Below are 17,638 nucleotides of genomic sequence, written 5' to 3'. Positions count from 1 at the left end.
TTTGTTTGTTGCTTGTCAATGTGAAGCGAAGCTTGCACTTATATGTTCTTGGGTTTTTCATTCAAATAAAGCTGAATTATGCCTCAGTCATACTAAGGAAACCGATCACAAATTGCCTGTGGTACGTCACTGGAAATTACGTAATATCTTTGATCGATTAGGTGTAAGTTTCACCTATGAACTGTATCATTGTATCGTGTTTCTTATGCAGGTCGTGAATCGGCTTCAAGCGATTTTGATTATGTCGGAATGAATAGAAGGGAGAAAACCAGAGCCACGCAGTCAAAAACTTTCCCTTAAGCAGTGGCGGACCGTGACCCGGAGGAGACAAAGCGTTGGAGGGGCACTGTATTGTTTGTGAACAATGCTGCGCCCCTCCAATGCTTTGTCTCCTCCAGGTCACGGTCCGCCGCTGATTATAGATTCAAAATCCTTGTGGATTATTTTGAACTCAGTCATCATTAGCGGATCTTGTTTTTGCTAGGAGGGGGGGGGCGTCCATGATTTTTCTGAATTGGTGTATTTTATTCAAATCAAAAAAGACCAAAAAGGGCATTATTAAAAAATTTCAGGGCGTTTGTTCTCCAGAAAAATAATAAGCAAATAGAAAAAAATGAATAAAAATCACCACTCACTATTTTCCTCCTTCCGTATATAGATCCGCTATTATTCTGCTTATGCGACCCTCGTCAACAGGGAAAGGGGGGTGTTTGAGTTTTATCTCCCTCCCTTTTTGCGGGGGGAGGGGTAATTTGATTTCTCGAGGAGCCAAATTTTCGACCCATCCTACATTCATGGGTTACTGCGTTCGTTGACGAGTACCATTTTTCGACCAAGTCTTTATTTTATCTATTCCACACTTTAAAAAAATCACATAAGATAACAGAAATACAAACAATGACAAATAAATAATTGTAATATGAAAAATAACAGGAAAACCGAACGTACAAAATATTGAGTCACTTGGGTATATTATGTGGCTGTTGGATTAGAAAGAAAATCGAGTCTAGCACCAGCAGAGGAGCGTGTACGGTCAGAGGCAGAAGAGGGAAAGGAAAGAAGTGGACCCTAGGGAGTCAAAATCGAAGTAGAAATCGGAAGGGAAGAGGCGCAACAAAGTTCACTTTTGAACCACATCCTCCCCCCCCCCCAAAAAAAAAAATGTAATGGTTTGAATCCTCTCTTTAATCTCCCTTACTCTAGTGAAGTACTTGATAAGATTACTGCATTGTTATAATGCATTCAGAAAAGATGATTTTCTTTTATCATTGGCCGATTACAGGATCTCCGTCTTGACGTCATGTACAATCGGCACTTACATCAATCGCATTGTGCTGGGTTTTTTCTGAATATAAATCAGAGATTATCTTGTCTCCTACAAAGTGCAGTTCGCTCACAGAGAGCTTTCGGTCTTTTTTTATATAAGAGAACTAACTAACTTCCCAGTTCAAAACTGACATTTGAACCTGCATGGTAGTAACGTTTTGTTTTGCCATTTTCGATTCGTCCATCACAGGAATATCACAAGATCGTACGTACATTGGTGAGAAAATGGCTGCAAACTTGATATTTGTTTCTTGCTCTGTTCTTGCCTTGGCATTTTGGGTCGCTTTCCTAGGACTTTCCTTGTACATTGCCTACAGTCGGAAGAGATACAGTCACATTCCTCACCCAGAACCTCTTTAGTAAGTAATGACCTATGTATACGGTATGTGCTTGGGCCCAGTGGCGGACCGTGACCCTGAAGAGACAAAGCATTGGAGGGGCACAGCATTGTTCACAAACAATACACTGCCCTTCCAATGCTTTGTCTCCTCCGGGTCACGGTTCGCCACTGCTTGGGCCGTAAGGTGTTGCCCTCAGTCACACTCAAATGCCACATAATGAAAGTGTGGTAATGATCCTTCCACACAGTGGCGGATCCAGGTTGTGGCACCTCCAGCCCATGCCCCTCCCCCTTTGGGATTCATAACACATTTTGTTAAGGAAATATGCCGTGTATACGCAAGTAATGACCCTTTTTTATCTTGTCAATTTTTTTTCCCTGACATGAATCACCATTAACTGGGAGTGAAGATCCTTTTTTTTTGGGGGGGGGTTGTTATTTTTTATAGCCCACGGTTCGACATTCTTCTTTTATATTGCGCTACATGGATATAAACTAGCTTCTGAGGAGCAATCTAATTTTTGCATTCCAAACATTTGGGGCTGAACCACTCATATTTTTGTTGGTTTTTTGTGTGCAAATTTCAAGTACACTTGATGGTTAAGTCAAGTACACAAGGGTAAATAGTCAGTGTTATAGAGATAAGTTTTTAGCCTAATCCTAAATGTTTCGACAAACTTGCAAATGCAGTAAAAACGCTGTTTAAGATTTTTTTCAACGCTGTTTACTATAATTATGAACCTTACATTTTGTTTAACCGTTTAAACAATCATGTTAAATTTATTGAAGTTTAGATATTGAAAATTAAACTTTGTTGCTTAAGATTTAAACACCTGTTTAAACTGTTTGAAACAATTACCGTAAGGTTCATATACTAAACAGCGTTTTATAAATTTTACTGTGTATATATTATCATTATTATTGTCAATACTTTTATTATTATCATCATTATTATTTTTTATCATTAATTCAGTTTTTTCAGTGGTAATCTCCAGCTATTGAAGGATGTTGGTGATGGTGAGACATGGTGTACAGTCTTATCTGACTGGTAAGCTTTCAAGTTTTCATTGCGGGATCTGTAGGTATCACTACGGTATTAATTAAGGGTGAATATGGTATTGATCATCGTTCGATTTCTACTAAATCCTACTAAACTTTGCAGGAATGCATGGTCAATGGGGTTCGAAGCCTCCGTGGAATATAGTTAAAAGTGCATTGCTGCATTGGAGCGCGGAAAGAAAGAATAATGTGCGGTAAGGATACGTTGGCTGTTCTCTTTGTCACGACAAATTTACAGAATTTAAAATTTTCAAAGTGAAAGTGTTCAAATTCTTAAATTCTCAACTGGTCTGACTTGTTGCATGATATATAGAGGTCGGTTCATGTGTCACTGTTACTCTTACAATACAAGATGTATGTTATGTCATTATAGATTCCTAATATCTATCAGGAACGGAGTTCTGCAAGTTTATATGTTTTATCATTTATATAATGAAAACGGTCGTTCGGCTCCTAATCGTCGGGCAAGCTATATCCATACATTTGTGATTAGAAAGAGTCAATTTTATGTATTACTAAATGAATGAATGAATGAATGAATGTAAGGGGTGTGAGAATTTTACAGAACTTATAGAACAGACTGAACAGGTTCAACGAATCGTGAAAGAATCCGGTCTGATGATAAGCAGGATGACGGGCATGTTGGCTACGCCCCCCCCCCCCAACACTCTATGGTTGGTCAAGATCGAAAGGGGAAGGAAGGGACAGGGAAAAGAAGAAAAATATCAGATATTGTAGCATCAAAAAGAGAGATTCAGGTCGTGTACCCTACATTACCCTGAGATTCTATTAGTCAATTGAGAAAGAAATATGTCAGTTTAAAAGGCCACACCTATATAGGGTCCCTCTCCTGTAACTGGTCAATCGCTGGGTCAAACGTATTTAGGGTATACCCCCCGGCTTTTTTTAAAGACTAGCCAAACGTGTTTAGAGTATGTTTTCCCCCAAGCTCTTCCCCGAGGTCATATTTTGGCGACAACTTGTTTAGGGGCCAAAATGTGTAAATAAAGCCCGCGAAAAACTTGTTTAGGGGGTTATTTTGCACGCAGAGAAAAACTCGTTTAGGGGGTGTTTGGAAATTACTTGGTCACGCGTGTGTACAGCAATATATTTGACTGCCCCCCCCCCCCTCCGGGACTCTTATCTACATCTATTCTAGTTTCTTGTGATATTACTTGCAATTATTCGTATTTTTGTCAACATTAATATCTGAATCATGTAGGAGCAAGAAACTCGGTCCAGTGTACTGTCTTCATACCTATACCAGTACTGTCATTATTTGTGAAGACTCGTCAGTGTTCAAGGTAACTTGATTTTGATAATAATGCCATCAGTCATGTCAGTGTTCCCATGTAACAAAAATGCCTGAAGATGCATAAATCTAGCCCAATTAGTCGTTTAAAAAGTTTTTTTTTTTAATGCAAAATAATTTGTGGAAATGTTCGGATATTTCTAACAATGTGTTAGGTTTTCATGTTAGGGTTAATTAGTTCGTTGATTTTTGCGACGAAATAGAACAAGAAGTAGGAGGCTGGAATGCTTGAGCGCCTAGGTAGCCGAGGTAGTTCAGCTAAAGCCGGGGTAATAATAATAGCAGGGCCCGCTGGTAGAACAGTTTTCGAAAATAAAGTGGCCTCCCTGGGTAAATATACCTATATAATTATTATTATAATATCATAAGTTCGTGACATTCGATTTGGGTTGGATTGAGAGTGGGCTTCACTTTGACAATCATTTTACTGAATTGGGAGAGTGGGATTTCTCCAATAACACTTTCCTTATTGCACTTAAAAGATTCTGAAAGGCATAAAATAAATACAAGCCTGTTTTTTTTTATTAGATTTCCTCATATTTATTCAATAGCATATCTGCAACAAAGCCTGGTCTTTTATCAACCATTATCTTTATCATCACCTTATTGTTAACTTTAATACATGTAGGCCTATTCATGCTATTTGTGTTTTTTTTATATCTATATGGATATCCGCCACAGACTGCTTATAATTCATAACACAAACCAACGAATACTATTTGATTTTTTCACTCATGGTGGTTTTCTCATTCTTTTAGGAACTTCTTTCGAAAAGTAAGTATTTAAAGGCACCGGATATGTACCGTGCCTTTAGGTTTTTGTACGGAGCCAGGGCATTTGGAAATGGTCTTCTTTGTGAAACGAACCACGAGGCCTGGATGAAAAAACGTGCTATCTTTAACCATGCATTCCATCGGAGGTAAGATTTCTGTTTAAAAATGGAGATCTTTCATAAGTTCAGCACTGATTAACGCAATATATTTCTTGAGCAGTGGCGTAACTACTGGGGGCATGGGGGCACGTCCCCCCCTCCAATCAGCTGATCAAAAAAAAACGGGGAAAAGGAGAAAAGAGGGAGAGAGGAAGAGAAACGTAGTGGGAAAAAATAAACTATTGTTCATTATGTTATATTATACTATAATTATGTTATGTTACATTACATAAGAAACATTTTTTCATACTTTATGAAACATAATTTGCTCAGGGCCTATATCTTCACTGTTCCCGGTGCTCGCACTGTCTGTTTAACGATATATATTATCCTGTTGTACAAAAACCTCCCGTTTTCAAGTCAATATACACCAAATATATTTCCTCGCACTTCTATTTATTATTGTTTTATGTAAAATAGTATTATTCTTTTTCATGATTACTTAAAGTGATTGCCCTATTTTAGGGTCTTAATATATAATGTTTCATGTCCGTGTTTACGTTCGCATTAGTGGATTGGTGAGAAATGCTCTCCATGAATTCGTAGAATCAGTTGTTAAAGTGTCCCCTTTTCTGATCTGAATATCAAAAATTTTAAGCTCGTGCTCACATCATTTTGTTAGAGAAATACGTATGGTCTTCGTGAATTCCTACAAACAAGCCTTAAAATGCCTCTCTTCAGGTCTGAATTTCCGAATTTTTCAGCTCGCGCTTTGCGCTCGCAATATTTAATTAGTGAGATGCGAATGTTAATAATCATGATTACAATGACTACAAAGTGCTACATGTGTTTAGATGTAATTCTAACAAAATCAGCAAGCGCTTGGCTCTCGCATTAGATGACTATGGTGAGATATGTAACCTCTTGATGGATTCCTCAATATAGTCCTTAAAATCTCCGTTTGGTCTCAGTATATACAAAAATTTAAACTCACGCTTCGCGTTCGCATTGTTTAGCGGGACAGGTACGTATCATGATTACAAAAAATTAATTATAATGTCCCTTTTTAGGTCTGAATATCAAAAATTTTAAGCTCGCACTTCGCGCTCGCATTATCAGTGAGATACGTATCCGTTGAATGGCACTTATCTCTCCTAAGTGACTCAAAATTTTTGCTGGTGCCACCCCCCCCCCCCCCGCCATGCCATGACCCACGGCACGCCACTGTTCTTGGGTGTAAAATCAGATTTTCAATCATTTTGCTTTCCATCTGCTGAAGAATTTCCTTTCAAATTTTTCAGCGATATCAAGTGTTTAAAAGCAAGATTATCGTTAAATTTGACAAGGCTTATGGTACACTAATTGCAATTTCTTGAAACAGGCAGATTTGGGGGGTATTTCATTAAGCAGAGGTACTGATTACCAGTAGAGCTTAAAGTCGTTAGTGACTTACAAATAATGTATGTTTCTATTTGCCATGGGTGGGGGCTACCCCTACCATAGGCTGCTGTGGGAAATCCGAATATCAAGGCCGGGGGACCCCAGAATCGCTCGCTGCCATTGCATTATGCAATGGCACAATGGCAGCGATGAACTTGGGAACGTCCCACTGCAAATAACACATTTAAAGGCGAGTTTAGACAAACTATTAGTCAAAAATACGAAAGTATTCATTACCATTACGAATACCAGCCTTGCTATTCCGCTGCGTAATCGATTTATGGCCCTCATTTTGTACAACAAATATAGTAGTTTTAATGTTGTCTGTAACAATCATGTTATCAAGAAGAGCCATGTTTACCATTCCTATTTGTGGTGCACATATCCCTCTTCTTCATTCTTTATTTTGCACTGCTACATTTTCTCAATCAAATCTTGATTTCCTTTTTTATACAGATATCTAATGGGTTTGATGAATGAATTCAATATCTGTGGGGATAAACTGGTCAACCATTTGATCCCGTCAAGTGACGGTAGAACAGAAGTCGCCATGTCCGAGGAATTTGCAAGAGTCACAATGGAAATTATTGCAAGGGTAAAATTTATCTTTGAATAGGTAATCGTTCTACTTGGTACAAATTTGAGTTCTCAGTCATAGAGAAAGGGGATCTAGTATCCCCCCTCTATCTAACAATCATCGTATTTAGCATTTGAATGCTGGTATGTGTTTCAGAATCACCAGTCGTTCTTAACAAACAGCTTCATGAAACTGCCCCCAGGACCCTTTACTATAGTAGACATTCCACGAATTGTACATAATTTCTGTACAATCTCCGTATCTAGACCTGGGGAGCGTTTCATCAATATTTTCATCCGACAAGTTGTCAGATCTGACATCTTTCCATGATTTTGATTGGCTGAGAGGCACTGTTCCTATGGTAACTGTCGGATAAAATGGGACTTGTCGGATAAAACGTCCGACAAGTCCTTTCATGAAACGCCCCCCGGATTTCCAGGTCACGTAAATTTGAACGGTATGAGTATACGATCTTATTATAGCTAGCACCAGGGGGGTGTTTCATCAATATTTTTGTCCGACAAGTTGTCAGATCTGACAACTTTCCTGGATTCTGAATGGTTGAGAAGCACTGTTACTATAGTAACTGTCGAATAAAACAGGACTTGTCGGGTAAAACGTCTGACAAGTCCTTTCATAAAACGCTCCCAGAGTCGTATCCTAGATGAAGCCTCTGAACTGCTTCTCCAACCTAAAGTCTTCAAGTAATCCGACTATGAGCCCAGCACTTATTAGACTTCTTGACCCAGCTTTATACCTATTATCTCATTTGTTATTTAGACTGCGTTCCATCTTTTTTTTTGGGGGGGGGGGTTACCGATTTGACCATATTTTATCAATATTATATATACACTTTAAAAAATATTAGGTAATTTTTTTACCACATCGCGAGGGGAATTATGTGTCCAACCAATTTGGGGCAGTATTTTACTAAATGCGGGAAACATAATATTATCTATAAGCAGCAATTACTATCGAATGAGCAAAATTTTCACCACACTGGAAAAATTAAAATGCCCAATGTTGGTTGGACACATAATTCATGTTTCTATCCGTTGTCCTGTCTAGTGTTTCTTAATATATCTCGTGCATTATGTTTATAGGTTGGATTTGGAATGGACGATGACATCATTGGGAACCCGGATTCTCCTCTTTGTCAACTCTTTCCAAAGATTCTTCATGGCATGCAATCAGTTTACAATGCCCCGCTCCTCAAGGTTTGTACATCTCGGGATTGTTGGTTTTTTCACTCTTAAAAACGATTAGAGTTAGAGTTAGGTTAGAGTAACCAATCTGTTCATAACAATAGTCAATATCTACCAAAATTCTAGTAGATTCCAACAAGGAAAATTGTGGATTTCGACAATTTCTGTCGGTCGGACAGATCGATCATTCTGCACCAACGCGTTGTTTTTTCATGCCGATCCTTCTTGAGGGCTTATTCTTTAATTCGATCATGTGCATTTTGTGGCTTGGTCGGTCTATAGCTCAGCAATATTCAATTCTTACTTGATCAGTGTCAGTCATTGTTGCTCGCGAGGCCGAGAAGCGTAGATCAAGGCCAAAATCGAGACAAGTCTGTCAGAGGTCAAGAATAATACCAAGCCCAAGGACCCTTCAAGACTTCAGACCTCCGGGCTCATCACCTTACTGTCCAGACCAAATCAAGTTTGACATATAAAACTCACAAAGAATGAGACCTTAAAAGACCCGTGTCCTTTCAGGCAAAGTTGAGTCCACTTGCTTCCGAAAATAGTCATGTCATTCTGATGATTGACCCAATTAGCTTGCCAAGTTGGGTCTGTTAAGCCCTAAATTTGTTTATTAATTCGAGGCCTATCGGATTGACAAACACTGAGAAATCGGAACCAATTAAGAACTTACCATTTTAATGAATTCACAAAGTGGGATACAAATACCAACTTCAGGGGAAGGATGAGGGTGAGTAATAGTGAAAAAAATGAGAGGAGAGCTGTCGAATGAAAAAAAGAATTTACATGTCTTTCAGGAGATCAAGAAATGAGAGGTTTAACATTTAAAATTGCCACCCCTTAACTTCGTTTCGTTGGATCCGGGCGTTGGATGTTATTTGAATTTTACTTTCGATAGCTACACATAGCTCTCGTAAAATGAAGTGTTAGTAGAATGCCTTGTCATATGTTTTGTCGAATCATAAACGTCCCGTCAGATAAACATTAATGTGCTCGGAATGTGAACAAACTACGTGATACTAATAACAATAACACTGAACAACTTCCTCTTTAATTCATTGGTGAATTAGCAATGTTTTTAAAAATGTGGAAACAAAATATTGTGTTATACAACTTAATAAATAAATTAGTACCAATACAAATCAAATCAGTCGGATTTTATTGTATACAGTACAGCATTTTACCAAAAGACATCAAATACAGAAGAGAAGTCAGAGAAGCGATGAAAGACTTGCGAGAAATGGCTCGGAGATGCATTCAGGCCCGTATGGACGCTCTTAACCAAGGCGATGAAGTTCCGCAGAACATTCTAACCTACATTCTGCAGGAGTCGAACAATCTTAAGGGAATTGAAAACTTCGACATAGAAGATATGATTGATCAGTTCTTGACTTTCTTCGCAGCTGGTAAGAATTGCCCTGTTGAATATCAGTAGATTGTTATAGAAAATTACAGGAAATTTTATATCCTCCTTTGACTTGCACAACACATATTGTTACTTGTTTTTAGAGGTCAGTACATCTTTGTCATTGATGTTCATTTTCTCTATTTCATTGAATCGGCTCTCGAGTCACCGAACTTCTACCTCCCTCAGGGAAACGTTTTATCACCCCACTTCTTTAGATAACTCCTTTGTTAAAACGATGGTGATGCTAATGAATAACTGACAATACGCTGTAACAGAATCTTGAATCAGAATGTTTGCAAAGGCAATAGATTAACTCATCATTATTATTTTTATCCTTTCTGTAGGAGAAGACACGACTTCCAATCTGCTTTCTTTCACCTTTCTCCATCTTGGAAGAAACCCTGAAATTATGAAAAAGTAAGTTCAGTGCACCCTTTTTCCCCTTTGATAATCGGTGATGATAACAACGTTGTATGATTGAGTAAGATTATCAGAATTAAGTGTGTTATTTTTTCTGATTTAGTGGAAATATTAACCTGCTGTTAGCGAAATATAATCATAAAACTACCAAACTTATGGATACATGTATGACCTAAAGCTATGTTGTATATCTATGGGCTAGAATTTCTTTATAGCTGATAACTGATATAGTTACGTTCCATCATAACAACAGAAATACTAGTAATGTTTCTGATAATAACGATGATGATAATAATAATGATAATAATTACAAGAATTATACTTTTAATAAAATCTGCACACAACCCCTAGCATACCCAGTAAAGCGTGTGAATTGTTCATTACTGCGTATCATTTATGTAGCTGGGCAGTTCCACGTAAGCAAACATTTACAATATGCGTTCTTTTTAGCTTATTTAGCTTATTTATTTTATGAGACTGAAATTTGAATCGTTTGCCTGAAATATCATGTAGCATAATTACTTTATGTATTCATCTTTATTCTTCCAAGTGTTAAGATAATGTGGGCAATCCGTATAATTGTTCTTATTTAAACTATAAAGCAATGGGATTGCCCCTGCTTATCTTCAAGAACTTGTCCAGATTCATAAACCTAAGCGTAATCTCCGTTCTGGCTCACAAAATCTCTCTGAAATTACTGTCAAGACCAAATCATATGGGGATCGGGCTTTCCAGAAAGCTGCACCAGCACAATGGAATTCTCTTCCATCGACATTAAGAAATATTACCCAGCTTGAGAAATTCAAAGTTCAATTAAAAACCCACCTTTTTCAGAATGTTTGATTTAGTCACTCGCGCATAGAGACCTGTAGGTGTTATGCGTATTTAAGAAATGTACTATTATTATTATTATTATTATTATTATTATTGATTTTTTCATACGGAATTATCGTGCTACCAAGAAGAGTCGAGAAAGATTGATTAATTTCTATTAACAAAATAGAACAGAAGTAACACAACATTACATACTTTAATTCATTTACAAATCATTTTGATCTATTTTTATAACCCAGACTCCGTGATGAAGTGGATGCGATATTAAAAGGAAAGGACTATGTTGAGTACTCAGATATAACCCAGATGCAGTATCTTACACTGGTAAGAATTCTTTGTTTTTATGACTCTTAAATAAAGCTTAGGCTAAGTTTGGGTATGAAATTAAAAAAATATATATTTTAAAAGAAATGAGTTTCTTATTTTTCAATTTTGGTAGCAAGACAGGAGGTTTTAGCTCATCTTGAAGGATAATAACTAAACAAAAGATGAAATAGATGATATATTTTTCATTGGCCAGAAAAGTAGTAATAATAAACACATTACCGGTATTTATAATGCGCCAGTAAACTTTTCCGAGGCGCAAAAAAAAATAGAGTGCACATACACGTGCGAAATCACGGAGAGGATCGTTCATCCAAGACCACTGTGCGAGGCGCTGAAGAAAAGTCCACGCGTGCATTACTCAGGGGAAGATTTAGAAACAATGAAACGACCATTGGGATCTACACATCTCATAGAAATATACTGTAATCATTTTAATGCGTGGTAGACATGTTGAGTGGTACTCCAATAGCCAGGGTTTAGTTAAACCATGCTTAACGTACACCACATTTTTAGGTAGTGCCGGTTGTTAACCAATTCACCAATTAAAACATTCTTATATCCTGTTGCAAAAAGTTGTTAAAAAATAATTGAGCCCTGAAACGAGAATAGGAAATACAAAAAATATAATAAGATTGTGTTTCACTTGGTATTCAAAACAAAATATCTAAAAAAAAAATTAAACAAAAGTGTGATTGATACTTACATGGAAATGTATTTGGAATTATCTAGGTATTTTCCATTTATACAACCACCTTATTTACAGGTTTTGAAGGAGTCCCTACGAATAACTCCTCCTGGAAGTATGTTAAACAGAATTTTACCCCATGAAATGGATCTCTGTGGATATAAGGTTCCTAAAGACACAATAGTCCTTGTAAGTATATAAATATATTAATATATCTGCCGATTACACATTATTGACAGATATGTGCAATATATAAATCTTAAATCATTATTATCATTATCATTATTATATACAATCAAACACAGCATAAAAAATAAATAAGCAATTGTGTCAAAACTGAAGTTAACAGAATTATACAATTGTGTTTTTTCTTGTTTTTTTTTTTGGGGGGGTTCATTTCAATTGCTATTATAATAACATCCTTTAAGAAAATGTGTACAAGTTGTTGCCAAGGAAATTGAATATTTCCTACTTCACTTATTTGATTCTTTGCGGTGTTGGCATGTTTTCTCAAGTTCACGAAAATTATATCATATAACATCAATTTCAGAAATATAAAAGAGCAAAAATATAACAAATCACATACTTTCTATCGAAAACATCTCTTCAAATTTCTGCACTTTATTTTAGGGAAATAATCATTTTATTAATCACGTTAATAATCGTTATTAAGTACTAAAAATATTTCAAGTTTTGTTAAAAAGTTACGACTTTTGTAAAAAGCATTGGTCTTTCAATGTTATTTTTTCATTCGCATTTATATATACGTTTATGGTTTGTTTCATTGAAATGATTTATATGTAATGCAGTTTGTACCTATCCAAGAAAAGGCGCTATACTAGTATTAGTGGTGGTGGTGGGGGTGGTGGTGGTGGTAGTAATAGTAGTAGTAGTAGTAGTAGTAGTAGTAGTAGTAGTAGTAGTAGTAGTAGTAGTAGTAGTAGTAGTAGTAATCCCGATCAACCTTGCTTATATAATTATATTTATTGTTGTTGATGCATTTCATATACTGTATATCATCGTAATCTAATGGTTTTTAATGTGGAAATAAAGATGAAAAAATATGCTTCACGAGGAAAGCTGGTTAGCAACACAATTGATGCATAATTAGGCTGCGCTGGGTGCACGTTCACCCTCCAGCTGAGGAAGAGGAGTTCAGACACTGGCAAGCAACACGAAATTTGTACCCCTTCTGCTTTCAAACAGCTGATTTTCCAAACTTTATTTCCACATCCCCAGGATGTGAACCTCCCCATGCTCAAACGGGGCTCAAACCAGCCTTCACCATTGTAAAAGAGGCAATGATTATGGTAATGCAATGTAATACAGGCGTATACCTGTATACTGTACTTTTTTAAACTCAGAACAGATATTGCCAGTCAGATTCTCATGGCGCTTTATAGACATAAAGCAGCAAGAAAATTTGCTACGCGTTTTTCCATAGGTTTCCATAATTATGTTGATATTACTCAGCAGTGTGTGAGATAAAACAAGCTATATCTGCAAGACAATATTTAGATCTTCATTTCATATAAAATAATAAAAAATTATATTTTTTTTCATTCAGTTGCCAATTTATGGAATAGGTAGAAACGAAAAGTACTTCAAAAATCCAGATACATTTGATCCAGAGAGATTCACAAGAGATGAAGACAGGTAAGACTAAAAAAAAAACAATAAATAAATAGATGAATAAATAAATAGATAAATAAATGCATACATACATACATACATTCATACATACATACATACATACATACATACATACATACATACATACACACATACATACATACATGAATGAATGAATGTATTAATTAATTAATCAATTTGAAAAATTGATTATTGTCATAAGGGCTGATAAATTGCTACTTATTATTTTGGATCGTAGTTATAAATCTTTCATGACAGTTGTCTGAAGGTATTTGATCTATCTTATTTCACCTCAATAAAGTGTTCACATTCTCATTTTATGTTCTTTCATTGCTACATTTTCCCCGTTTTATAATCAAATCCAAAGAAACCTTTAGAAGTTAGATATTTTAACATTTGTGTTGTGGTGGTCAACATTCTCTAGACAATCATAATGGATGTTTATTTTCCCCTGTGAATGATTTTAATTTATTTTACGTGTTTTGTACCATGTATATAAAACTTGAGAACTTTTAAGACATGTGATTTACGGCTTAATCTACCGGTGTAATGTTGGTGTTTGGTATTGGCTATACATGTATAAGATTCGCACTGCCATCAAAAAAGGTACATACATGTACATCTCGGGGACACCGCATGCTCTAGTAAGCCCAGTGTAGACAGTCAATAGGTTTAGTGGATTGTAAAATCTTGGCCTTTAATAGGATTTGTAAATGCCTTTATACAAGTACCACTTAATCATTCTTTTCAATAATGATCTTGCATTAATTCTATTAAAGTCTGGTGAAAGTTTGGTTAAGATGCTTGGATTGGCGTCTGCCAGTCACTCACACGACAAGCCCTTAACTACAGGTTCCTATATACATGTTCCCCCCCTGCCGTAAATCTAATCGATGAACTTATTGTTTAGGGGGAGGGATGATCTATTGCTTCACCCCCCCCCCTGAAAAATGCTCCCTACAAAAAAAATAGTACTAGTGATAATAAATTTGAAAAAAAAATAGATGAATAAATGAATGAATAAATAAATAATAATCATATTTTTTTATATTCCCTTCTTTTTCCATCAGTTAAAATGAACTCTCACTCCTTTCCTGTAATAATACAAAAAAATGATAATGTTGGATAATTTGACGAATTCTATCTGTGGTGATTCCGAGTGGCAACTGCGATCCAGTGATATTATAAGTTGTAACCTTATTTTGAACAGATGGGTCATTATGGGAGCTGAAATAGTTTTGTTTTATTCTTTTCTTGTCATATATTACAGCCCATTGTTTGCCTACGTACCATTTTCAATGGGTAGTCGGTCCTGCATTGGTCAGACATTTGCTATGGTAAGTGAATGAATAATCTAGTGATCTATATTATTAACACGTACATGTACCATGCTTGTCACTAGAGGGGGCTAGACATTGCCGCTACCATCCGTGTAAGAATTTTTTCAGAGGATGAAGAACAAGAAAAAAGAAAGGAAAGGGAGAGTCTGGTAACGATTTCATCCAATTTCGTGTGTGAGAAATAAGTGCAAGTCAACAATGAGTTGCCTCATTCCCAATCCTCTAATCACTGCGAATGTCACACTCTCTTTTAAAGGACAAGTCCACCCCAACAAAAAATCATTTGAATGAAAGGAGAAAAATCCAACAAGCATTACACTGAAAATTTCATCAAAATCGGATGTAAAATAAGAAAATCATGACATTTGAATGTTTTGCTTAATTTTTTTTACAAAACAGTGATATACACATTCTGGTCGGTATGCAAGTGAGCAGACGGTTGATGTCATGCATTCACTATTTCTTTTGTATCTTATTCTATAAAATATGAACAATTCTAATTTTTTCCTCATTGTCATGCGAAACAAAATTTAATTCATCCCTGAACATTTTGAATCATCATTTAACAATTTATGGATAAATCAAGTTGTTCCTTATTGTAAAATGTGTACAAATTGAAATATTATATAATTCAAACAAAAAAAAACAAAAGAAATGGTGAGGGACATCATCGACTCTCTCGTTTGCATATTACTGTATACATAACTGTTATGTGAAAAATAAACAAAAGTTCAAATTGTCATAACTTTCTAATTTTTACATCCGATTTTGATGAAATTTTCTGTGCTTTGCTTTATTGATTTTTTCTATTGAGTCAAATCAACAATTTTCTGGGGTAAACTTGACCACCCGTTACGAAAGCTGTCAATATTCTAGTTGAGATCAAGACGGTTGTATATTGGCCAACTAAATAAAAACCCCTTCACAAGATGTCTGCCGGTAAATACATTTGAGGGTGGCAATAGATTTCTTTTCTTCATAAACTTACAACAAAGAAATGAAGAACCGAGAAGGGAAAGGAGTCCATGTGATGCATAATGTCTTAGCAGGCCTGCAATAACTAATTTTCTATCTCAGTTCGTAGTCATTATTTTGATCAAATTCAAGGTACACATTGCAATCGTTTCATTTTATTTAATTTTCCTTTTTGGGTTCGATTATTTATCGATTATTTAGATGGAAGCCAAGGTGATCATGTGTAAGCTGATCAAGCAGTTAGAATTCCAGCTTGTACCAAACCAAAACTTCAAGTTCACAGAAACCATCACTCTCAAACCAAAAGATGGCTGCAGAAATTACATCACAAAGAGAAAGCTGTGACGTCATAATGAGAAAGCAATGGCATCGTATTGAGGAACTTTGACATCACAAAGATAAAGCTCTGACGTCAGAGACCCCGTCGTTCTAAAGGAAACTTTATTATACATTGATACAAGTTCCTCAAAAAGACTGAAATGAGATTTTGTGCGAGTAAAATTGCCTTGGTTGGTTGTACATGTAGACCTATAGACTAAATAATTGTTTATACGTTTTAACATCATAATTTCATGGAATTGTTTTTAATACACACGGTTTATTGCTTGCTTCCTGAAAATATTCAAACATTATGGCACTCTTCAGATGTGTGAAGAAAATGTCTGTATCTTGGATTTACTACAACTCAAAAGTATTCACGACAAAACATGTATTTTGTGTATCTCAATTCATTTTTACGAGTATTTTGATACGTAAGGCTAATTTGAATAAATATCGGTTGCATTTTGCTCGAAGAAATCTCATTTCCAACTTCCTATTTTGTGTGTGGTCTCTTCTATGTGCTACAGTAACAGTTTAAGTGGTTTTGTGTGATGTCTTTGGATTGCAACTGGGGAAAGATAAACACATAATAATTACGAAGCCGATGTCGGTAGATCAACCAAGCCTTCGAAAAATTGGCAAAATCGAAAAATATAGTTAAATGTGGTGAAACCTTTTTTTTCTTTTTCTTTTTTTTTTTGCTTGTTAAATCAATTTGGGAAAAAATGACCTACATTATTTGCTTGTCAAATTTGTCGTGACTAAAGTGACCTACATTTTGTAGTGAAACCCCCTTTTGTATTTTATGGGGTTTTTTTGCTTGCTTGTCATATTTACATCAGCACCCCCTGTAAAACATCGTCCATAAGGTCCTGCCCGCTTGTTAGGGAATTCCCAATGATGGGTGTCATAAGATTTGCAGGATAATTTGTTATCAATAAAATAACGCATCGTATGTATTTCAAAGGTAGAATGTTGCATGTGAAGATGCTACCTCATAACCCATAATTAATAAATCTTTATATTTACATTTAAATTGAATTAAATGGTTCCTTTGTTATACGGTATTATCACTATACGAGTTGTCATTTTTATCATTATATCTTTCATAAAATAGAATTCAAATTGAATTAAATGGTATAGACATAAAATTACATTAGGATTACTGTAGTTCAATTTCACATACCAATGTATTACATTTATTTTATGAGAACATTTCATATAGTACACTGTGACATACGCTGCAGTATAATATTCCATTTTTATTATACTCCTTTCTTCAAAATTCATTTCTTCTCCGACATGCAACCAATAAAACAACTTGATCGAGAATCAATTATTTTAACACGAACAAAAGGGCCATTATAGCAACAACAACAAACAAAATGCAGCTCGTTGAAAATCGTTCAGGACCTCAAACAAATTTTAAATTTTACTATACTGATGTGCTTTTTTGCAAAAGGAAATTATAACTCCATGTAGTTTTAAAAAATATATAATTTGGAGGTTGGAAATGTATGTCTCCGCCATCGACAGATC

General features: G+C 35.7%; 1 protein-coding gene across 2 annotated transcripts; it reads left to right on the top strand.

The window, feature by feature from the left end:
• Window positions 1-1,361: 1,361 nt before the first annotated feature.
• Window positions 1,362-16,755, top strand: LOC121422912 (cholesterol 24-hydroxylase-like). 2 transcript variants are annotated; one of them, XM_041618153.1, is made up of 13 exons: window positions 1,362-1,685; window positions 2,640-2,714; window positions 3,948-4,029; window positions 4,796-4,956; window positions 6,805-6,943; window positions 8,029-8,142; window positions 9,308-9,542; window positions 9,889-9,961; window positions 11,038-11,122; window positions 11,889-11,999; window positions 13,378-13,466; window positions 14,734-14,800; window positions 15,980-16,755. In XM_041618153.1, exons 1-13 carry the CDS (start codon window positions 1,471-1,473, stop codon window positions 16,121-16,123), a joined length of 1,590 nt encoding a protein of 529 aa, XP_041474087.1. In that variant the 5' UTR covers window positions 1,362-1,470; the 3' UTR covers window positions 16,124-16,755. The 2 variants fall into 2 exon arrangements, with proteins under 2 accessions (XP_041474087.1, XP_041474088.1); XM_041618154.1 differs by lacking the exon at window positions 1,362-1,685 and adding an exon at window positions 1,904-2,008.
• The last annotated feature ends 883 nt before the right edge of the window (window positions 16,756-17,638 follow it).

The sequence above is a fragment of the Lytechinus variegatus genome, chromosome 10, assembly GCF_018143015.1.
Source record: "Lytechinus variegatus isolate NC3 chromosome 10, Lvar_3.0, whole genome shotgun sequence".
NCBI lineage: Eukaryota > Metazoa > Echinodermata > Echinoidea > Temnopleuroida > Toxopneustidae > Lytechinus > Lytechinus variegatus.
Note: the sequence above shows the minus strand (reverse complement) of the source record. Positions and strands in the feature narration are given on the sequence as shown.